Source organism: Varanus komodoensis, unplaced genomic scaffold (assembly GCF_004798865.1).
Source record: "Varanus komodoensis strain SLA01 unplaced genomic scaffold, ASM479886v1 scaffold6_1, whole genome shotgun sequence".
In the NCBI taxonomy this organism is placed as follows: domain Eukaryota; kingdom Metazoa; phylum Chordata; class Lepidosauria; order Squamata; family Varanidae; genus Varanus; species Varanus komodoensis.
Window position 1 is genome coordinate 4,981,864 of NW_025336345.1, and position 23,217 is coordinate 5,005,080.

General features: G+C 46.9%; 1 protein-coding gene across 1 annotated transcript; it reads right to left on the reverse strand.

Moving 5' to 3' along the window:
- Positions 1 to 238: 238 nt before the first annotated feature.
- On the reverse strand, positions 239 to 19,310 carry CLTB (clathrin light chain B). Its single transcript, XM_044450941.1, has 5 exons — positions 18,888 to 19,310; positions 14,654 to 14,700; positions 9,331 to 9,448; positions 8,279 to 8,390; positions 239 to 4,997 (listed from the first exon to the last, which is right to left on the reverse strand). Exons 1-5 carry the CDS (start codon positions 19,072 to 19,074, stop codon positions 4,826 to 4,828), a joined length of 636 nt encoding a protein of 211 aa, XP_044306876.1. The 5' UTR covers positions 19,075 to 19,310; the 3' UTR covers positions 239 to 4,825.
- Between the last annotated feature and the right edge of the window lie 3,907 nt (positions 19,311 to 23,217).

The following is a 23,217-nucleotide window of genomic DNA, read 5'->3' on the forward strand; positions in this document are numbered from 1 at the left end:
CGTGCGTGGAAGTAAGCCCCATCCAGTCCACTGCGACTTATATTTGAGTAGCCATGTTTAGGATTGCACAGCTCCCTGCATGACGTTTGTCCATGTCCTGCATTCTGCGAGCAACAAAGAGGGTGTGCAATAGAATTTTGACAAGGACATAAACGTTGCTGGTACAAATTGCATAGGAGGCATTACAGACATGCAGTTTGGAATGTATGGTATGTAAGTGAAGACACGTGAAATGAAGTGTGGGGAAAATCTTTTATTTCCATAGTTTTCATGTACAAGTCATAGCAGCCATTGTGATTGCTTTCATGTATCAAGTAGCAGCCACTGGAATTCTTCTGATGTATCAGGTAGTGCTCTGGAACAATTGGACTTACAAGGAAAGCCATGTGGTATCCTAACCAGCCTGTTAACAGCTTATTCAACGAAGTCTTACTCAACAAAGACTGCTAATGTTGTATTAAGCTAATATAGAAAAATTACAGTTTTTCAGAAAAACCTTTCATTGTTCAGTTTTAACATGGTGGAATTGGCTTTGGTCACATTTTCTGCCTTGTAATCAAATGTTAGACCAAGAAAGTCTAATATACAGAGAAGGAAAGGGTTAGTCTAGTTGTCTACTCTGCTGAGGACCCTTGGACATATTTGTCATGCCAGTCCATAAGAAAATGCGACTGCCACCAAAATAGTTTGATGCACTTTGTGTATACGAGTTGTGCTGCCCTAAATTGTGAAGATGATCTGCTTCACTGGATGGAATTTGGCTACCAGCTGAGGAGGAGGAGAATATGCAGTGTTATTCTAAGATTTGGGACTAATGAGGGGAATGGAAAAAAGCCCCTTTTGTGGGTTTGTCTGCAAGGCCAGCTGATTGGATTGTGATCCCACCCACAGAGCAGCTATGGAAAGACTGGAGATGCAGAACAAGTTAAGTCAAATGAAGACTTGGCCTAGCTTTCAACAATACCTGTGGAACTTCGGGCCCAGTACTCTGCATTGTATTAACTGAGCTCTTATTTTGTCATGTTCTCAGCCAGTGCAGTACTGCTTGTGTGACTGATACTTCAGTCTGTTCTAAACTAAAACTACATTAACCTGGGCCAGGATTCCATTGCGGCTTCATCTACATAGGTTTGAATGGCCATTTGTGTTCTGTTTCACATCAACAGTGACTAAAGCAGGCCAAGCAGACTAACAGCCTAGAACCATGTATACTTACTTGGAGGTGAGCCCCATCCTCCTCAGTGTGGGAGCCTGCATCATCTAGCAACAACGGTTTTTCTCAACCTGCTGCCCTCCAGATACACTGAGCTCCAGCTTCCATTATCCCCAGCCAAAGGTTGGGAGTCCAACACACCTGGAAGGCATCAGGTTGGAAATGGCTTTCTGCAACATATCCAGCTACTTTCAAAGTGATGATTCAAATCTGTATTAGTGGCCATTGGAAGAAAATCTCTGCTTCATTTTAAGAAAATCGACTGCTGAAGAAGTATGCCATAGACCAAATGCTAGAAGCTGTCATTAAAAAAAAAACTGGATTGGCTCCTGGCTCTTATTAAAAATGTAGCTTCGAAGCTGACAGTATTTTCATTCTTAAGCTTCCTATGGAGAATGGCTTGTTTTTGCCTTTTCTCCTAAGGATGTAGCCCTAGGAATAAGCTGTACTGGAGGCAAAGCCATCTTCCCTCTCCACAGAGGATTGCTAGGCTACATCCACTCATTTCCTCCCATTTATACGAATCAGAGAAGCATGGAAAGAAAGCATTCTGTGACTCTTTACTGTGTGTCTGGAGTAGTGGCAGTTTATTGATAACAGGTTGTTTAACAATGTCACAGAACTTAAAGCTGGAGTGTTGGAGAGATGGGACAGGACAGCTGCAGGCAAGGCTCCCCCCCCCCCCCCCCCACCGATGCCACCCCAGCTTACTGCTGCCGCCGCCGCTTGGGACACAAGATGACATGATAGTTAGATCCTGGGCCTATTGAATGATTCCAATTAGAGGTGGCTTCTTGCTTCTAGACTCTGGCACACATCACCCTTGGATGTTCAAGGCTGGATGAATGATCCACTTGGTCTCATTTGTCTGTGATGACTGGTCAGACTCCTACTGCTCTTGGCTTTCTCCTCCAGGCTGTGCTCTGAAGAGGCAGCTGCCACCAGTTGGGAATCTGTTCTCCCATGTCACTGTATGGTCCTCCTTCGCCTCCCTTTTCATACATTCTTGAATGTGGACTGCTCACCCCTTTTGATCTCTGCAGGAGTAATGAGTGCCCAGAGGAAGAACCCCTAGAAAGCGAGCCTGTGAGAGCGTTCTGGTTTTCTACCTTTTTGTTCTCTAGCTACAGTGGCCCAGAAGAGGCAGATGCAGGGTGACTGCCACAAAATTTGCACTTCAAGTTGCAGCAACTTTTACCAAGAAGAGTTCTGCTCTTTTGGGTGTTTATATTGCAGGAGTCCCTACCTAAAGTGCCAGAAGTCTACTTCCAACTCTTGGGGTTCTTCATAATCATCTTAGTTGAAGGAACTGCATGTTCCTTTCTCTAGAAGATGCCAAGGCCCAAAGCGACCTTTTCTGCTAACATTAGAAACCAGGGAAAGGCAACATGTGGCATTTTATCTGCTGTTGAACTGCAACTCCCATCATCCCCCACCAGTGATCATGCTGGCCTGGGCTAATGGGCAGTCCAACAGCATGAGGAGGGCCACACCCTATCCACCCCTGCTGTAAACTCTTCATGGGGTGACTTCAATCATGCCACTTTTGCAGGGTGAGGTGCTGGCATGACCCTGCCCCACACCCTAGAAAATCCATCAGTTACCACCTCAGAAAAAATGCTTGGAAGAGATGTCCTCTCTGGAGCAGGAACCTTAGTGTTCATCAGGGATCTCCTCCTTGCAAATATTTCAACTGTGCAAAAATGGCACAGTGAAGTCATTATGCAAAATGATACAATGATGGACTTCCAACACATTAAACAATATACAAACCAAAGTGAATACCCAAACCAGCTCCCTGTAAAACTAAGCTGAGCTAGGAAGTTAACCCAGGATACATAATGGCTGTGCTGAAAGCAATGTTTCCACGGCCTCAGATATGCCAGCCCCAATATACAAAAGTTAACACGGACCTAACAGGCCAGATCTCCCTAACGGACCATGTTTTCCTGGCTTTTCAAAATAGATTCAAAGATGTCGCATGGCCACTGATGACCATTATGCTCTTCAGACATTTACACTGCTGCTTGGCTGACTCCAATATACATTCAGTCAGGGTGAAGAAATCTTGACTCAAGGACCCAGACAACTCTTCACAACACCATCCCCAAAGGAAAAGGGGAGCTATAAGAGAGCTTCCCTTCTGTTAGAGTCTGCATGAACCAGAGAAACTGGCTAGGAGCCAAAGGACCAAGTCTAGAAAAACCATCCCGATGCCAGTTTTCCCAGCCACTCCCAGTGGAACGGTAGCCCTGTGCTAATCCTTTCCCTGCCTGTTAACCAGGCTGAGAAAGCATCCCTGGCAGCTAGCAGTCTGCGAACGCCCATAAACCTCTGCTCATTTAGGGGGTAAATCAGCTTCCAGAACCAAAGTAGGAAGTGCCTATGGCTGCAGTCCTAAGCATGCTTACATGGGAATAAGTCCCAGTGAATACCAAAGCACTTCGTTCTGAATAAACATGCCTAAGAGTGTGCTCTCAGTGATGTTTGAACTGGGTACATGGACACTTACGATGGGCAATGGTAAGAAAAGTGCCTTGGGTTTGCTTCGAGGCCCAAAAGATGCCTACAGCTCTCTTAGCAGGAGATCAGAGAGCAATGCCCTTTGTTCACCAATCTTCCACTGAAAAGAGCAATCACAGAAAGGAAATCCAGGCAAACCCACATCATGTCCCTCCATTTGGTATCTCCTAAGCAAATAAGGAATAACCCAACTTGTGTGAAGGAAGGTGCTTGAGGTCCCCTTGCATAGTCTCCTTATTCATCGCTTGAACCCAAATAGGTTCTTGGATTTGGGGAACGAATTGCATCCTGTTCCATGGAAGTGGGTCTGTCTCAGAGTGTTTCCCGGGGCTCTTCCATAATCGAACACAGCTCTCCATTTCAGTTTCGGTCCGCTGTGTCTAAAGCAGCCTGACTTTTCATCATTATCTTCTCTCCCTTGCGCATGCCTTCCCTGGAAGGGCTTGCTTCCCAGCAGAGATATTTTTCTATCTGTGCTTGGACTGTTTTGCTCTGGCTGGGAAGCACAAGTGCATTCCAACCCTCTACCCAGGCAGCAGCTCTGGAGAGCTGCCACTCGTTATCATGGGGTGAAACATGCAGCATGAGCTGGGACTCAAAACTCAGGAATCCTGCCTTGCAGCCTCAAGCCCAGATTTGGGGGTTGCTTCCTAGGCTTGGGACAAAGTACTGGAAAGGTGAACTGTGTCTTAACTGTGATTCTGGCCAGGTTTGCCGGCCGGGCCCGCAGGACCCAGCAAGCCTGTGTGTGCCCCAACAGTGAAATGGGGAGTGACCTTTCCTGAAGGCAGCAAGTCTGGGAATCAAAGAGGGCAGTTGTCCGAGGAACCACGCCATTAATAAATATGTGTAAAAAGAGACCAATGCACCCTTTAAGCAAAGTAAAATCACGGGGAGGGGTACAGGCAGCCACCCAGCCGGAGTGACACAAACGTATGAAGGAGAGAGGAAGGGGCAGGGGTGGGATGCTTTGGTGTCCCCCTCCTGATGGCCATCTAAGCCTAATGTGCTGCAGTCAAGCTGCTGCCCAAAGAGCAACCCACATCCTCGCCCCAGCCCCAGCCCCAGCCCCAGCCCCGTTCAGCTCGGCTAGCGGGCCAAGGGCGTCTGTTTGAGAGAGATCAGCACTGAGCGCATGCGTGAGACATCCTTGCACTGCTTGCTGCTCTTGGGGTTGAAATCACAGAGTTGGGCCACTTTCTCCCATTCGGTGCCAGGTGTCTCTTCCTTGGACTCCTTCAGGAAGGCTTCCTCTGAGGCTCTGCAGAAGGAGACAAGTTGGCAAACAGTCAGGCCAAGAACATAAGCAGGCAAGGAGACAGGCCAGCCAGCCTGCTTGCCTCAACATAGACAGGAAAGCTCCCAAACTAGCTATTTCCTGCATGGAAGGAGGCCTTCCAAGTTCCCAGTGCCCTTCTCTTCAGAGGGAGTGTTGGAGATTGCAGATCTTGCAGGACTATACACAGGGAGTCCTTAAGACAGTGGACTTCTAGACCAGGCTTCCACAAGGTGGTGTCCTCCAGTTTTGGGCTACACCTCCAATAACCCCATACCTTTAACTATGCTGGCTGGGGCTGATGGGAGTTGCAGTCCAAAACGTCTGAAGGGCACCAGGTTGGGTTGGAGAAGACTGCCAGAGACATGCAGCAGCTCAAAGAATCTCCCAAGGACATAAACATTTGAGTGTGCCTGTGAGGAGCCTGCATATGCCACAGAGGGTTCTTCCATCATTTTCCAAGGCTGTCTTTTTTGCAGAGGGATGCCATTGCAAGATCAGAAACAGTGATCCACCACCCACCAAGCCAAATACAGCACGTTAACAAACTAGGGTAGCCCATCAGGAGCTTGGAGATCCTCCCGCTTGTGTTGCCCCTCTGGACTCGCCAAACAAGGTAGTTGTCAAGCCCTGGGCAGTCCACCCACACTGGAATGCTGGTGGGTTAGATTCAGCTCTGGGAGTTTCCAAGATGGGTGGGCCATTAAAGAGGTGTCACAAGCTCTTCAAAATGTCACACCTCGTTTAAAAAAGTTTCAGAAGAGTTCAGATAGGGGAAAGAACAGGGAGGATTTGAGTCTCTCACTGCAGCTGCACCACAAGCAGAGTCCAGCAGGTGCAACTGACATAGGAACAATCTGACCCCACAATCTGCTATCACAACAGACCAGTCTTCCACAACCCGGAGCCCACCTGATGTTTTGTACTATATCTCCCATCACCCCGACCCATGGCTGTGCTGGCTGGCGCTGATATGAGTTGTAGCTCAAGGTATTTCAGGATGGGAGTTGAGGAAGGTTGCAACAGATATTTTCTATAGTGGGAAAATATGAAAGTCCCACAGCAAAAATTCTACTGTGCCGAAAGACATGCAGATTTTCCTCAGTTATACTACAGAAATATATGCATAATGTAAATAAATACATGAGGATATAAATAATGTCTCAAGTGGTCAGGACACAGACTTCAAAGCTGGTGTGGACATTCATGAGAAATAGGTCTTGACATTCACTGCTTGCATAAATATACCTGAGACAAAGATATTCATTGGGAACCATCACCAAAACATCCCTGAGAGGAGATACCAGCACCTTTCAGATTTTGCAGTTTCTGGTACATTGTCAGAATCTGGTATCTGGTACTTCATAAAAGCAAATATGAAGATGCATGTAATATCAGCTGAAGTCCTTTGACTGGTGTAAGTGTCATAGGAAGCCTATTCTAACATTTAGGAAAATACTGTATAAATTCTATGAAAAGTTACTATTTACTCGACAGTCTACAGTGCAGGCAGCATGCCTGCGCCATTGCGTTGCTTCCGCTCCTACATCAATGTCCAGTACTCCTCCCATATCCCGTTATACTAGCTTTCCCCAACCTGCTCCCCTCCAGATTTATTTAGCTTCTCAGTCCCACCCAATGTCCCCCAGTTGTGTTGGACTGCAGCTCTCATCAGCCAAAGCCAGCGGAGTCCGTGGTGTGAGGTGACAGCCATGGCAGTCCAGTAGCTTCTGGAGTACCGCACATTTCCCCCTCCTTGGCATACAAGGGCCCATCCCTGTCAGAAAAGGCACAAGAGAAAAAGAAGAGCAAGAGAGACGTACACGTAGCCAATGACATCGGCATCCGGCTGCTGGTAAAAGGCTTTGTCAGCAATCCTATGGTGTGGCCCACGGACAGAAGAATATGCAGAGCAGAGGGGCAGCGCAGAGTTAAAAAGAGAGAGGGAGGTTAGTACCCCTGAAGGAGGAAGCAACAGACTTAGGCATGGCAGGGCAGCATAGGAGCGTCTGTAAGTGTGTTAGAGGTTCAGTAGACAAATGCTTAAGAGAGAGAAGAGAAGAAAGCCCCCTTGCAAAGACAAAATGTTCTGCTGCTGCCCCAGAGCAGAGACAGCTGCTTCTAAGAACTGCAGCATTAGCTCTCCCAAAGATCAGCACAGTTGACAATCGGTTGACACCCATCCAGGATGCAACTACAGCTCCTTCCAGATAAAGGCTTGGTTGTTCCATCACCCTGCCCCACTCCCAGAATGTAACGACCACAATGCCCTGCCACCCTACTTGAAACCCTCCTGTGTTTTCCCACTGCCTCCCCTGTCCTTTTCCTTCCACAAAAAAAGCGGTTCCAGAAAAGACGGAATGTCCACACAGTGTCTTCACTGGTAACCCCAGGACAATTGATGCTACCAGTCGGAAAGCACTGTGCAGCTATTCTGTCTTTTCCCTCTTTAATGGTATTTCTGTGGAAAGAAAACAAGGACAAAAGCATGCTGGGAAAACACAAGAGGGCCAGCCAGCAGAAGAGCCTGCCTGGGCCACAGCCACCCATCTGAACTTCTGTGAATGAGGCAAGGTGAGAACATGATAAAGCCACGTCTGGAAGTACCCCAAGGAGCTCGCCATCAAGAAACACAGTACAGAGTCAGAGTCTGAAGGAGTGAACACAATATAAAACGACTGCCTACACGTGGAAGGTTTAAAATGAAGAGGGACGAGTCATGCTGCCTGTCAGGCCTGGTCACCAGAATCCATTATTTGGTGCTGCTTAATTTGGTTAATCCATGGGGTCACGATGGGTCGGACACGACTTTGCGACTAACAACAACAACAATTTGGTTAAGCGTTATACTGACAATAATGACGTGAGGAATGGCCTGGTGGCAGAGACCGCGTTTGGGATGATTTACCTACAGGTGTCACTGCATGGTCCCTTTGTGGGACACGCAGCGCTGAAGCTAAGAGAACCCATACAGGGTTTCATCATGCTATATTAAGCATGAGCAGAACGCAGATCCCCAGACATCTGGGACTTCCGTTCTCCCAGCATTCCAGACTGCTGGACAAGGTAGCAGGGATTCTGGGAACTGAAATTCAAAGCATCTGGAGATTTACTGTTTGTCTACCCCTGTCTTTGTGACAGCCTTAAGGGGCAACACAATTCCAGAAGCCTGGAATATTCTGGCAACCGTGGTGCTGTCTGCAAGCTATTGCTGCTGTTGCCAAGAGCTAAAAATGGGAAGGTGGATTTCCCCCTCCTGGCTGTACCTGTTGTTGGCCCGGTTCCTCTCCATCTGTTCATTCTGCCGCAAGTTCCACTCTTCCAAATCTTTCTTGGCCTTTTCACGCCATTCCTGCTCTAACACCTTGGAAGCAGCATCTAAAACAAGGTAGACATGTAATTGGCAGGTGGAAAGATACAAATGGACATTCAAGCCGGGGAATGGGGGTACCATACAAAGCTGGCTTTTATGACATAGGTTTTGGGGCCTGTTCCAAAATGGTGGTTGAAGAACCAGTGCTCAGCAAGGGAGAGGTGCCCTGAATAGGCCTGCTCATGAGGAGTTATGTAAATCACATGCACAGCTCACAAGGAACAAACAAATTTCCTTGCATTGGAATGGAGCTGAAGCAGGAAGTTGTGGGTGGCAATGACAACAAGCCAGACATTCTTTACTTGCATTAGCCAAATGCCTTTGTATATGTCACACCTGTATGGAGTACACATGAGCAGGGGGCAGTGCTGGCTAAGTGGAAACATGACAGGAGCACAAACACACAGGTGGCTAGTGAGGGGGGAAATTGCCATTCATCCAGCAAGCCTGTCTCATGGTCATGCAGGAGGTTCACTGGTGCTCTCTATTCAGCCAAAGCCCTGCACAACAGAGTACTTGAGGTGAAATTTGCAGTCAGTGTTTTGTCTATTACTCCTACTGACTATTCATCTTACCCCTCCTCCCACTCTATATTTGGTGCTTTGAGGCTCCTTTACTTTATTTTTATCTCGTCTGGGGACATCTTTCTCAGCATGAACCCAAACTCTGCCCCCATCACTGGCTCACACTCTTCTCATGTGTTTCTTTTCCCATCCCTTCAGAAAAACTGCACTTACCTTCACTTTAACCTTTTCCTTGTAGCCTTTTTCCTGGCTCATTTCCTGGCCCTAACCCTAACATCACAATCTCCTACCCCTCAAAAATTCCAGTATAACTGCAACAAAGACATGCACACTCACCCTCTTCCCAATGTTCATTTATACCATTTTGGTACACACACACACACACACACACACACACACACACACTTGTGATTCATCCTACCCAACTCTTGCAGTCTCTTTTTCTGTTCCTCTCGCCACTTGCGAATGCTCTCGGGTTCTTGTGTCAACCGGTCAGCTCTGGCAATGGCTGCGTAGGCATCTGTGGGTCCATTAGATTCCTTCAGACAAAGGAAAGAGTGTGTGTATATGAAAGCCAGGCTCTTCTCCCATACCCGCCCAGCAATATACTTATGCGGAAGGAGAAGTCACACATAAATGCAAGTCTCTAATCCTTACCATGCTAAAGAGCCTTTCACAGAATTATGTGCCAGCTGTAAACCTAGTTGTCCCATAGGCAGAAGCCATCTTCTCCCACGGCCCATGAAATGAGCAAGTGGGAGGAGATGGACTGAATGCTCTCATTTAGAACCGTAACCACAGCTGCCTCCAAGCTTATAAGAATGGGGACTTCTGAAAGCACAGTGTGTAGGCTGCCTAACAGAAGCTTCCTCAACCATGTGCCAGCCCAGCCTTATACAACTTGCCTTGCTGTTCCCAGCCAACATGATTTTCATGTCTATGCCCAGGTGAGCTCCCGCTGTTCTAGGAATAATGGCAACTTGCTGTGTCTCTGTGATGTCACCTCTTTGATGTCACAGTCGAGTCTTCAAAGGAGAATGTCTTTTTTGAGGAGATCTTAACTCTGAAAAGAACTAGAACTTTGGCTCAGTTGGTACTAAAACCTCTTTGACATCATGAAATGCTGTTGCCATGGCATGAGCCAATTTTCACTGCCTCCAGCTGAAATCATGAGGGAAGTGCTAGATGTGGTCATCTTTATTGAAGGCCAGTAATTATTATAATTAAAGGAACCAGATGCAGAATCTGAGAAGACCCACAGTCTAGGTCCTATTTACACATCATCATTTGCTTGGTCACAGTGATCTCATGGAGCGTTCTGTTGGGGCTCATTTTTCCAGTCAACAGAAAAAGCCTTCTCATGCCCATTTTTCATCCCACTCAGACAAATAGCTTACTAGTACTCTTCTGAATGTATCACTGAAACTTCCAAAAATTTTAGCTTCCATGGTTAAAAGAAGAGTTCATTTCTAACACCAGGTCCCGACAGTCCAATCATGTGGTAAAACTGTTTTCAACATTCCACAAAAACATGCAAGCTTTTGAGCACTCCAGAATTGCCCCAAAACCTTGCCTGAAGTCTTCCCAGTATGGCACACAGCAAGATTTATACCTGCTCCCTTAGCAAGCCCTCTGTTACTACAAGGATGCAATGAAAGCATCATGCATCATGGGATAGATTCAGGCACACCCAGATCCTGCAAGAAAGTGAGGTAAACAAGAATCCTCTCAGACAAAAATGCAGCACCTGGCTAGCTGCTAGTGACACTGAAGTGACTTGTTAAGGCAAGACAGGGGCGAACAAAGCAGTCGCACATGCACACAGCCATCGGAGTGCAGAAAGGGGCAACTAAAACGATCAAGGCGCAACTCACCTGGGCAAAAAGAGTACAACATTTGGGACTATTTATTTTAGAAAAAATGTAAATGAGGAGAGTCATGATGGGGAGAAAGTAGATAGGGAGACCCTTTTTTCTTCATAATACTAGAACCCAGGGCCACTGATTGATCACTGCGACTTTCAGGAGAGATAAAGGGAAGACCTTCTGAACCAGCTTGACTCTTCTTGTGCTCTTATGGGAGCTTCCAGATGAGCCTGCTATAGTGCTCATTCACAGAATCTTATGCAGGGTCCAAACATCACCATCTTCCAGCCATAACCCTCCTGTATGTTCCCTATGCTGCATCCATCTTTTCCCTTTCCTCAGATAATCCATGGGAGGAAAGATGGCATTACTACAGCCCTCCACCTGCAAGTGCCCTTCATCTGACCACAGACACCCTACAGGTTCTGAGCTTGAACTCTGGGTAACACAAATTTGGCCTTTCCTGGGGGTACCACTTCCTTCTCTCACAGCGACAAGCTGCTCCGGGAGCCTCCACCACTTTCCTCCTTCCAGTTCTAGGTTCTTTAAAAGGAATGGCTCCAGCCCTACAACTGTCATCTAGTACAGGATGTGGAAATGGACACAGCCTCATCCCTCCAGTCTTAAGAACCTGGTCCTCTCAACCTCGAGGGATGTTCCTGGGCTACTTTGACCACAGACACCATCACACCATGATACGTGAGCCTGAAGACATAATTCAGATGTCAGCACTGTTTCTTCAGTGTAATCCCATGCCCTTTTAGGTGCAAGCAAACACCACTGCATTCCCACAAGTAGGTGAAAAACTAACTCTGTGTTCGTGTTTGTGCATGCTATTAATTATTATTAATTTTGTTGTATTATTATTGTTCTACATTTGGGTCAATTCTCTGGCTAAACATTTATGGCCCTTGAATGGTTACCCAAATACAAGTCTGAAGTTGAATTGGCACGGAAGGAGCCTGCTTTTCTGCAGTAAGCATCAGTCTTCAGGGTTGATGTGTGTTTAAGGGAGCTTCCAAACAGAGGGTTCCAAAGGACATTGTGCAACAATTGCATTTTTTTTCTTCCTTAGTGTGTTTCTTTTATTTTTAAAGAAAACAGGCAGAAATGGTTTTGGGAAAATGAGTGGAAGACACTGTTGTCTGGATCTCCATGAATGAGGCAGCATGATCGCATAATAAAAACTTTGTCTGGAAGCACCCCAATTCAGTAAGAGATATTGTGTGTTGTGTGTGTGTGTGTGTGTGGGGAGAGGGAGAGGGAGAGGGAGAGGGAGAGGAGGCAGCTGCAATTAAGTGGAAAACTTTGCTTCCACAAATACTGCTGCTTGTAGCCTTCAACAGGGTTGCTGGATTATACTCCACCCTCAGCCCAGTCCACTTATCCAATTAAGTCCACCCATTTCCAATGGGATTATGTTGTAAACCCAACTGATACTATGATGAGAAGCAAGTGAAATGCTCCTTAGCAGCCACTGCTTCTCCATCCATGTGGACAGATAGGGGTGTCTGAATGTCACAGTACGGAGTGGCATCTAAAGGGGAGAGCATGTAAATTGCTCACAAACAACACTATGATAACTGTGGGCTGGGATCAGCAGAAACGAGAGGTTAAAGGTACTGCATGGAGGAACTGGAACGGATAGCTTGCTCACAAAGCACAACTCGGCCAACACAATAGATGTGCATTGTGGTGTAAAAAAAAGGCTTGAAACTGTTATTCAGCAGCCCTATCTCAATAAGCATGTGATTTGGCACAATCATAAATGAGAGAGAGAGAGAGAGAGAGAGAGAGAGAGAGAGAGAGAGAGAGAGGGGCAGACAGACAGACAGACAGACAGACAGACAGACAGACAGTGTGTGCACATGTGCACCAGATAACAATGGTATTTCCAAGATGGCAAACATGCACAAAGATCTGGATTAATCCTGGATGAACACTGAGAGAAACATCACAAAGCCATGGGCCCATGGTTACCAAGTCAGTGCTCTTTCACACATTAAGCACAACAAATCAAATCTCTCCAGTCCACAGGGAGCTGCTGCCCATCTTGGCTCTCTGACAAGCATCTCTCTTTCCAAGCACCTAGTTGTCACATGCACCTTTACATTTGTAACTGTACAATTTTTTTTTAAATCTGTGCTGCATCTCCAGGAAATCGTAGTGGGTGATGACACCCCTTGCTTATATCAGCAAAGCATCTAGCTCCAGCTGCAAAGAAGTCTAACAGCCACAGGTGAGGGCCCTCCATGATGAACAGAGTAAGGCTGCAACTGTATACATGCTTACCCATGAACTCAGTGGGGCTCACTTCTGAGGGGACGTGTATAGGATTGCACTGCTAAGCACTCCCCCACACTTCCCCTAACAAAAGCAAGTAGAAGGAAAGGCTAGCACTGTCTCTGCTGGGCACTTCTCCTGCCAGAAACATCCCGGGCTGCACCTGCCACACTCCCACAGCTCTTCTAACTCAGGCAGTCCCTCTTTGCCATTTGACTCAGCTGCAACAAATGGCAACACCGATCCCCTGAGCCGGCTGGTTTGGCTGCGCAGGGTCAGGGAGCCGCACGACGTCTGGGCAAAGGCTGACCCTATCTGGGTGCTGCACAAGACATGGAAAGCGACCGCCTTGTGGCTGCACCCAGAACTTAAAATATATGCAAGAAATTCAGACACTATGATCCTAAAATCTAGACAGAACTAGTGATGAAGAATGCAAAGCAGGTGCATATGTTGATACTTTTGTTGCAATGTTGTTGTTATCTTGCATCTGTTAAATACAATACTACTTTAAAAAAAGCAAAATAGCAGCACAGGACGGGACAAGTCAAGCAACTCTGGCTGATGCATACGATGATTTTGAGGGCTGTCCCCAGGAAGAGGTAGCAGTCAGGAATGGGCAAGCTGTGGCCTTCCAAATGCTGCTGGACTGCTACTCCCATCATTCTCACCACAGGCCATGATGGCTGGGGCTGATGGTAGTTGCAGTCCACCAGCATCTGGGAAGCCACCAACCCTCATCCCTGAAGCTCAAGAACAGCCCCTCTAATCTTCTGAAGCTGCAGGATATATTTTGCAATGTTTTAACACACTAGAGGTTCAAATAGAAGCCCTTTTCATTGCTGCTGTGTTCATATGGGGTCTTTCTGCCCAAAATTAAAAAAATACCAGCCTCAATTTCTTATTCCTCTCAGCTATCTCGTTCTCCCCACACCTCCAAACCATTCCTTATTTCATCAACTACCCAGTCCCACAGCCCATTAATTCCCTCTTTGCCAGCATAATAACCTTCCCAGAAAGTGACCATACCCTGCAATAGCACCGTCTGCCTGTGAAGAAGCTCATAAACAGCTGCCATGAGAAGTGGGGGACTCCCAGCCCGGGGCCAAAGCCATCCATCCCCTCTTCCTCCTGCAACCACCAGCCATTTTTTGGTTTACTGCAGTTTCTCTTCATTTTAAAACATTGACATTCCTCTCCTGGCAGAAGAGTTTGCTTTTTGGAGATGTGGATCCCACCACATTGCTTCTGGGACCTTTGCCTTCATCTCCACAACCCCTGGGAAGGCAAGCCCTGAGAGCTTTTCCAAAACGGAATCCAGCCCTCAGGCTGAAAGAGATTTCCCACCCCTGGTCAGGGGAAAGCTACTGTAAACAGAAAAAGGGATGGCCATTTTTCTTATCCATCCACCCATCTTCCTCCCTTCTTTAAAGATACACCAAAGGAGCAGATGAGACCATCTCTTCAATGTATTTTCTCTGGAAGTCTCTCTGGGACCAGCTACTCTTGCTTATCTGCTACATGTGCTATTTACTGTGGCCCCACAGACCAAGGATTGCCCCCTTTCCTAACCCCATAAGGAGCACAATGTCTCACCTGAAACAGATCTCCATTCACAGTGGCCCCTGTGCTCTCCAAATCAGCTGCAGAAGAGAGAGAACAGGAATCTGTTAGTCAGCCCTAAGGGGCAGCAGCACAAGGCTGAACCGGAAGTGTGGTTCTGCTTTGATTAGATGGGGAATAGGTTCAAGCACCAGCTTTCTGCCTTGTGGTTTGTCTGGGCTGCAAATGACACAGGTTAAACCACAAAGCACCTGCCTGACGGAAAAAACAACATGTGGGAACTGTAAGGAAAGATACAGAGGAACCTGCAGGGTAGAGTCAAAGATCTGGAACGACAGGGACCAAGCTGCAGGAAACTGGAATCCCGATAACCCAGTTTACCCCAAAACTAAGTCCTGACAACCAAGCCAATTGCCTTCCCCAGCCTGGTGCCTTCCAGATATGGATGGCAACTCCCACAATTCCAGGCCAGGACAGCTGTTGGCCATGCTGGCTAGGAATGATGGGAGTTGTAGTCCAACAGATTTGGAGGGCACCAAGTTAAGGAAGGCTGCTGTAGGTTGTGCTGATAGTCTTTAGGCCAACCCCTTCTCAGTACAAACCAGTATATCTGTGACTCATTCTGCTTATCAAAGGCCTAGATAAGGACTAGGAGCCCATGGCAGGAGACACTGTCAAGATTAATGTCGCATGGAATTGACTGCAAGCCAAAAGCACCTGTTCCAGACTCCTGCAAAAGGTCCAGTGCATGTTCAATCTGAACTAAATCCCCACTGAGTCAAAATGGACTTCCTTTCTAATTGTGTTAGACCTGTTGGAAGTTACACTGGGCCTTATTTCTAAATAGACACGGCAAGGCCTGAATGAAAAACTTTGTGGGGACTTTTGCAGGCAAGAGTCAGCATTAGAGGCATGAAGTGGAATGTTAAAATAGTGGGAATACTTCTATGCACAGGTGCTTGGAATTAAAATAGAATTACAAATGAGATGTGCAGTCCGATTCTATTGATGTTCACACATAAATCAAACCCTCTGAATTCCTTGGGTTTTACTCACAGATGTGAGTACACACATGATTTCAGAAATTTTTGCTCATTTTGTTTCTTATGTATTTATTTTATTTACTTGTTTAATTTCTGTATTGCCCAATAGCCAAAGCTCTCTGGGTGAGTAAGCACAATTCCTGAACAAGACCACAATACAGTTACATAAACATTTCCGTAACACAGATTTTAAAATGGCTTATACATTTTAAGCAACTTTGCCTCTAAAACATTATTTAATATAGAATGGACCTGTTAAAAACCCCAGAGATCAGTACACCCATTAGTTAACTTCAGATATCTTTAAATATCCCAGCACAGAGGATTCTCTTAACCGGGCACCAAGTAATGACAGAGCTGGCACCGGGTGGGCCTCAGTGGAGAGACCATTCATATATCTCAAGGTTAGAGACAAAAGGAATGCATCCCGCCCAACCACTGCCACTGACTGCATGATAGTTCCACTTTCGTGCCCAATTTGTACCCTTCCTTTTCTTGCAAAATCATTCCCCTGTTCAGTTTGTGAAAATTACCTGCAGATGGGCCCTGACAACAGAGAATGGCATGCATGACAATGCAGAACATCCAGGCAATTCTCCCATCAGAGTGAAGAGAAAGCTTTAAAGCACCAGAATTCTGTCCTGCTGTGAACTTTGCAAGCCTAAAATGTGTTAATGACTGATGACACAAGCAGCCTTGGTTCTATTGACAAGTTTTTATATATTAACTTGTTAATTCCTTGTATCTGCTTTCAGTTTCATTGTAGAAATGAGATCCCATCTCTCACAAAGAACTTTTCCTTTTCTGCTATAAAGCCTCTAGGCGGGATTGCACTTACTATAGCAGCATAATACAATTACAAAAGTAGGAAAATATGTTTTCTGTTATTTTCACAAATAATAACCTGCAGAAATACTCTTTAAAAACAGAAATGAAACTGGATGGTTGTGATATTGTCTAAATAACTTGTCAACAACTATGGTTAAGTAATGAGAAGTGCACAAGAAATGCCTCATGCAGAAAAGCTCAGGTACCTGTTATTATAAAAAGAGGATTCCTTACTTTATGTAAGCTGGTGTTTGCTGTTACATTGCATTATCTCACCCTTCTTTTTCTTGCAAGGAACTCAAAGTAGCTTACAAGTTTCTCCTCCTCCCCCTGTTATCCTAACAACAACCCTGTGAGGTACGTTAGGCTGAGAGTCTGTGACAGGCCCAGAGTCACCCAGTGAGCTCCATGGCTGAATGGAGACCAGCACTGGCTCTCCTGGGACCCAGTCCAGCACTCATAACCACTACACCACACTGGCTCCCAACTAGGTCGGCAGCTTGTGAAATATCTTAGCTGCCCCCTTATTTCAGGAGCAGCCCTTAGGGCAGCTGTTCCCAGTCAGGTGTCCTCCAGATGTGTTAAACTAAAATTCTCATAATTCCTGACCATTGCCCATACTGGATGAAAGTGATGAGAGCTGCAAAGCAACACATCCAGAGGGTATCAGACTGGTGACAGCTGTCCTAGACACTGTCATCTTTAAACATAAAAATACGTTGGCCAGCTGAGCCATGTTCTGCCCTGACCTGGCTCACCGGGAAATCTGCCCCCTTCTACCCATGAAAATCTTGAAGTATCTTCTGCTAAAACTGAACTAAAATGGCCAAGAGCAGCCAATCAAAAGGAAGTTTAGGATCGAATGCCAACCACAAAAGAATTATTTGTAAAGAGGCAAGAAACTCCTTATCAACGGTTGAAATGGGCTCTAAGGCTCAGAATTCACACTTTGCAAGGCCATAGGGGAATACAGTGTCTTCAGCCAACATAGCCTTTGAAAAGTGTAACCATAGGTAAAGAGTATGTAACTTTCTTGCCTGAGAACAAGATAGTTTCAGGGCTCCTATCTAGGCAGAGCCAAGAACAGACTTGTCTTTTACTTGTTCAGCCCCTGAGCTTTCAACAACAGCATGACACGAAGAAATTAAAAGGAAAAGCTTATCTTGGCCAGGAGACAAACTGGTGAAAAAAACTTTGTTGCTAAATTTCCATGAGCTGGGATGATGGTAAAAACACAGGAGCAACCAGAACGAAGGCTCATCAGAAAGGTGACGGGGCATCCTTGTGCTCTCTCCCACAGGGCACAGCCTTTTCTTGCCTGGTGCTCTTTCCCTTCCCTGACATCACCCTCCCTGCCCCGCAATACCTGCCTACACCCAAGATGACTAGGTCTGGACTGGCAACATTTGTCAGGCCTCCTCCCACAGCCAACCCAGAGCTCCAGTAAGTCCGTCACACCCAGATGCAATCACGCAGAATGGCCCCTTCCTTCCACAGCCTCTCTTCCCCGGTCGAGCCCTTGGACCTAGCAGCTGCCTGCTTGACCCCAGTCACGGAAGGCATTGGCCGGGTAAACAGGAACCCCCAATGGACAATGCTGAGGCAGTCTTGCCCTACGCTGACTTGTCCCCAGTTGGCCAAAAGGTTGCCGTCCATGGAGCTTCCTTTCCTGAGGCTGCTCTGAAGGGCAGACACTGCCTGTTTCTTATGGTGCTTCCAAGTCCAAAACACAGCCAGTCTCTGATGCAAGACTACACCCATGGCACAATACCAAAGACACCCTCTGGGATGGTGGGAGGCTGGTTACATGGCATGCTCCGCTGTGCAGAGCCTGAGGTTGGGAGGCCTGGGTTCAAGTCCCTCGTCTGCCACAGAAGGTGGCCTTGGAAAAATCCCCCTCCTTTCCCCACAACCTATAAAATGGGAGCAGTTGCCCGCCAAACGGTCTGGCAAGCTGTATCCCTCACTATTTAACTTATAACCTGAGGCAGCAGCAAACCTGTCAAAGCTAGCAGAGATGCTAAGCATTCAGGAAGGGGCTCCTGCTTGGCAGCGCAAGGCCTGTAAAGGGCTGGATTCCAAGTCAATGCTTTGGTCCTCCTCTGGCAGGGCAGCCCAGAAAGGCGCATTCAGCTCCCTTCACGGGCAGGGCCGAAATGGCCCGAGCAGACTCCGGATCAAGGCCGGCGACGAACTGCGGCGTGACGAGCAGCCCCCTGGCTCGTTCGCTGCATCCCCGGGCCCAGCCATCTCCCCGCAGCCCCAGCAGAGGCTTCACATGACAACCCCCATCACTCCCCCAGGCCGGCCGCGGAGGATGGGACTTGCAGGCTAGGGCACACCGCCCGCAGGCCCCCGTGGGCGCTGCGGAGCCTTCCTTCGCCCTCCGCACTCACCCTGCAGCTCGCCCCCCGCCTCGTGGCTGCCCGCCGCGGTCCCGTCGGCCGTGCTGAAGCCCTCGTCGTTCTCGATGCCCGCAATCTCGCTCTCCTGCTGGGCCAGGAAGGCAGCGGCCGGGTCCTCCTCTGCGGCCTCGGCGGCGCCGCTCTCCGAGGAGGAGAAGAACCCGAAATCATCAGCCATGTTGGTTGCTTCCCGCACCACTCTCCTCCTCCTCCCCGCTCAGGGACGGGCACGGCGAGCGCACGACGGACGGACGGACGGCCGGCCGGGCTGCCAAGAGCGCGAGCGGGGCAATCCGCGACGAGGAACCCCGGCTCAGCTGTCACTGCGGCGGCTGCAGGAGGAGCCTGGCAATATTATAGGGGCGCTGGGAGGTGACCTCACCAACGAGGCTGCCGACGCGCCGTGGAGCCGCGAGGGGGAAGCACCGCGAGTTTCGCTGGGACGAGCCCTTCCTGAGAGCCGATCGGCCCCGCTCGCTGGAGGGTCGTTTGTCCTCCATCGCCGCCACCGGAGGTGGACTCGGGGCGTGTTTTCATCCGGACTGTGCATTCTGCGGTATCCTTGATGGCGCCATTCGAGCAAAGAAATGAGTATTGGGTGAAGAATAAAAATGGGATGTCTTATAACATCCAGCGTGCATTTATTTGTTGGTTGTTTTAAGCGTATGTGAAAGACTGAGAGTTTTTGTTAGAGGACGGGCTTGACTGTGAGCAAATGCACTCGAGGGAGAAACCCTATGCATGATTCGAAAGAAAAGAGTTCTGCAACTCCCAGCATGCCCTAACACGCGTGCTTTCTATTGGTCACAAAGTTTCACTTTCTTGGGGTGAAATTTGGATCTCCCCTTTGCAATATCTTGGATTTTACTTAATGCAGTCTTGGACATTTAGTCCTGTGTTTAATTTCAAACGGTCTCTGTCCCAAAAAGCGTTCAATCTATATCTTTGTGTAAGCATGCAAGAGAAACCAGGAAACAAAATTATAAAAATGCAACACTCTCTCTGCTTACTGTTTGCTTAAGGCAGGGTAGATGAGAGATTAGCGAACTGTACCAGGGTTTTATATAGCTGTGTGTTGTGCATTCTGTACTGGACTCTCCTCTAGTTCATGAAAGCTTATGCCATCATAAATTTATTGGTCTTTAACAGTGTCAGTTTCCATGAACTACTTGGTCACTGTGTCTTAATGCCTGCTTCTTGCTGGGTTTCTTATGAAAAAAGCTCGTGTACTCTAGAAGAATCTGGGTTCAATCCAGCAAGCCATAATCTTAAAGTAAAATATATACTCAGAAGCACTGAACACAAATTAGCTACACCTGTTAAGGCATCCTGGCTATGCACTCCTGATTTGTAAAAGCACAGCGCAAGCTTATACATGACTATTCAAAGGGATATCCATTGGGTTCAACGCCGCTTAGTCTCAGGTATGTGAGCATAGGATTGCAGCCTTAAAATGGGGGATTCAAATGTGTGTTTTGAAAAACATCTGGCACTTGTTTCCTTAATCATACACATTTTTGTGATATGTTAGACAGCTTCTGTGTCATCAAAATTCTTGTGCATAAAGCTTGTTCTTCCAACATCCTTCAATCTGTGTTTGAATGAATTTTTAGCATACAATTGGAAATGTTTCTGAGCAGCTGCAAGCATCTCTCTTTGTCCCTTCCTGCTTGCCATTAATGAGTAACTGCTGTACAGATCACCCGATCAGCTTCAAGCCTTCTGTGCCCCAGTGCCAGTTAGATAGTCAGAATGATCCTGAGTGCCTGCCGAGCCCTTGAAGTGTTTGGAGCCATGAGGAGTGCCACCTCCATTTGTCTCCTCAGGTGCGCTCTTCAGCCAGAGTCTTGCTTTTTAAAGAACACTTCAAAAAAAGGTGAGAAAGAGGAGTGGTAAAGGAACAGGGCAGGTGCCATGATTGCCACATCCTTTTCCACTGCCTTAGTGCTTTTAAAGAGATGCAGCAGAGCTTCCAAGTCGTGATCTGGAAACTCTGTTTCTAGTAGGCAGTGGTCAGAATATATCAGATGGTGTATGCACCATCTCTCACCCCTTTGTGCATCCGTAACGCTGCAGTTCGAGTGTCACACAAAGTTGCACTGCAGCAAAGCAAAATGTCAGGCTCTCCCTTGAGGCAGCAAGATATTTCACACATCTGCACAGATGTCAATGAAACAAGTCACCAAGGTATACCTTCAAAAACCCACATCACTCACTACCTGATTCCAGTTCAAGGAATTTTTGTGCTACTGTAGTAGCTGTATCTAACACATCGTGAGCATGCTGGTCCCTACCAGTCCCTGAAAGGTCACCCACTGTGTTTCCAAGCTGCTCGTACACTGAGGTCATCGCTGAATGTTCTTGCCCAGGTGTTGCCACCAACTAAGGTGCGGTGTCTCCTTCATGGATCACTGCCTTGTCGTGGCGAAGGGGCTGGTGTAGCTCAATGAAGCTGTGAGCTATGCCGTGCAGGGCCACCCGGGATGGACAGGTCATAGCAGAGAGCTCTGACAAAATGTGATCCACTGGAGAAGGAAATGGCAACCCACTCCAGTATCTTTGCCATGAAAACCCCATGGACAGTACCAAAAGGCAAAAAGATATGACGCTGGAAGATGAGCCCCTCAGGGTGGAAGGTGTCCAATATGCTACTGGGGAAGAGCAGAGGGCTAGTACTAGTAGTGCCAGAAAGAATGAAGTGACTGGGTCAAAGCCGAAAGGACACTCAGTTGCAGATGTATCTGGTGGTGAAAGGAAAGTCTGATACTACAAAGATCTATACTCCATAGGAACTTGGAATGTAAGATCCATTAATCAAGGCAAGCTGGATGTGGTCAAACAAGAGATAACAAGACTGAACATCGACATCTTAGGAATTGGTGAACTAAAATGGACAGGAATGGGTGAATTTAATTCAGATGACCATCAGGTATACTACTGCGGGCAAGAATCCCTCAGAAGAAATGGAGTAGTCTTCATAGTCATCTACTCTTCATGAAAGAGTAGGAAAGCAGTACTGGGATACAATCTCCAAAATGACAGAATGATCTCAGTTCGAATCCAAGGCAAACCATTCAACATTGTCTATGCCCCAACCACTTGGTGCTGAAGAGGCTGAAGTTGACCAGTTCTATGAAGGTCTACAACACCTTCTAGAATTAACACCAAATATGATGTCCATATCATCATGGGAGATTGGAATACTAAAGTAGGAAGCCAAAAGGTAACCAGAATAACAGGCAAGTTTGGCCTTGGAGTACAAAATGAAGCAGGGCACAGGCTGGTAGAATTTTGTCAAGAGAATACAATGGTCCTAGCAAACACTCTTCCAACTACCCAAGAGAAGACTCTACACATGGACATCACCAGACGGTTAACACAGAAATCAGATTGACTATGTGCTCTGCAGCCAAAGATGGAGAAGCTCTATACAGTCAGTAAAAACAAGACCAGGAGCTAAAAACTCAGATCATGAGCTTCTTGTTGCAAAATTTAAACTTAAATTGAAGAAAGTAGGGAAAAGCACTAGGCCACTCAGGTATGACCTAAATCATATTCCTGATGAATATACAGTAGAGGTGACCAATAGATTTAAGGATTAGAGCTGACAGACAGAGTGCCTGAAGAACTATGGATGGAGGTTCGCAACATTGTACAAGAGGTAGCAACTAAAACCATCCCAAAGAAATGCAAGAAAGCAAAATGGCTGTCTGAGGAAGCTTTACAAATAGCTGAGGAAAGAAGGGAAGCGAAAGGCAAGGGAAAAAGAGAAAGATACACCCAATTGATTACAGAATTCCAGAGAATAGCTAGAAGAGATAAGAATGCCTTCTTAAATGAACAGTGCAAAGAAACAGAAGAAAACAATAGTATAGGGAAGACTAGTGATCTCTTCAAGAAAATTGGAGATATGAAGGGAACATTTCATGCAAAGATGGGCATGGTAAAGGACCAAAATGGCAGGGACCTAACAGAGGCAGAAGAGATTAAGAAGAGGTGGCAAGATTACACAGAAGAACTATACAGGAAAATGCCTAACGTCCCTGATAAGCACGATGGGGTGGTCACTGAGCTCAAGCCAGACATCCTGGAATGTGAAGTCAAATGGTTCTTAGGAAGTCTGAGCAACAACAAAGCTAGTGGAGGTGACAGTATTCCAGCTGAGCTATTCAAAATCTTAAAAGATGATGCAGTAAAAGTGCTACACTCAATATGCCAGCAAACTTGGAAAACTCAACAGTGACCACAGGATTGGAAAAGGTCAGTTTACATTCCAATTCCAAAGAAGGGCAATGCCAAAGAATGTTCAAACTACCGCACC

Coding starts and splice junctions, on each gene's coding strand:
- CLTB (XM_044450941.1), bottom strand. CDS start 19,074: ATGGCTGATGATTTCGGGTTCTTCTCCTCCTCGGAGAGCGGCGCCGCC. Junction 14,701..18,887: donor GGCGGGGGGCGAGCTGCAGG/GTGAGTGCGGAG, acceptor TCTCTTCTGCAG/CTGATTTGGAGAGCACAGGG. Junction 9,449..14,653: donor TGAATGGAGATCTGTTTCAG/GTGAGACATTGT, acceptor CTTTGTCTGAAG/GAATCTAATGGACCCACAGA.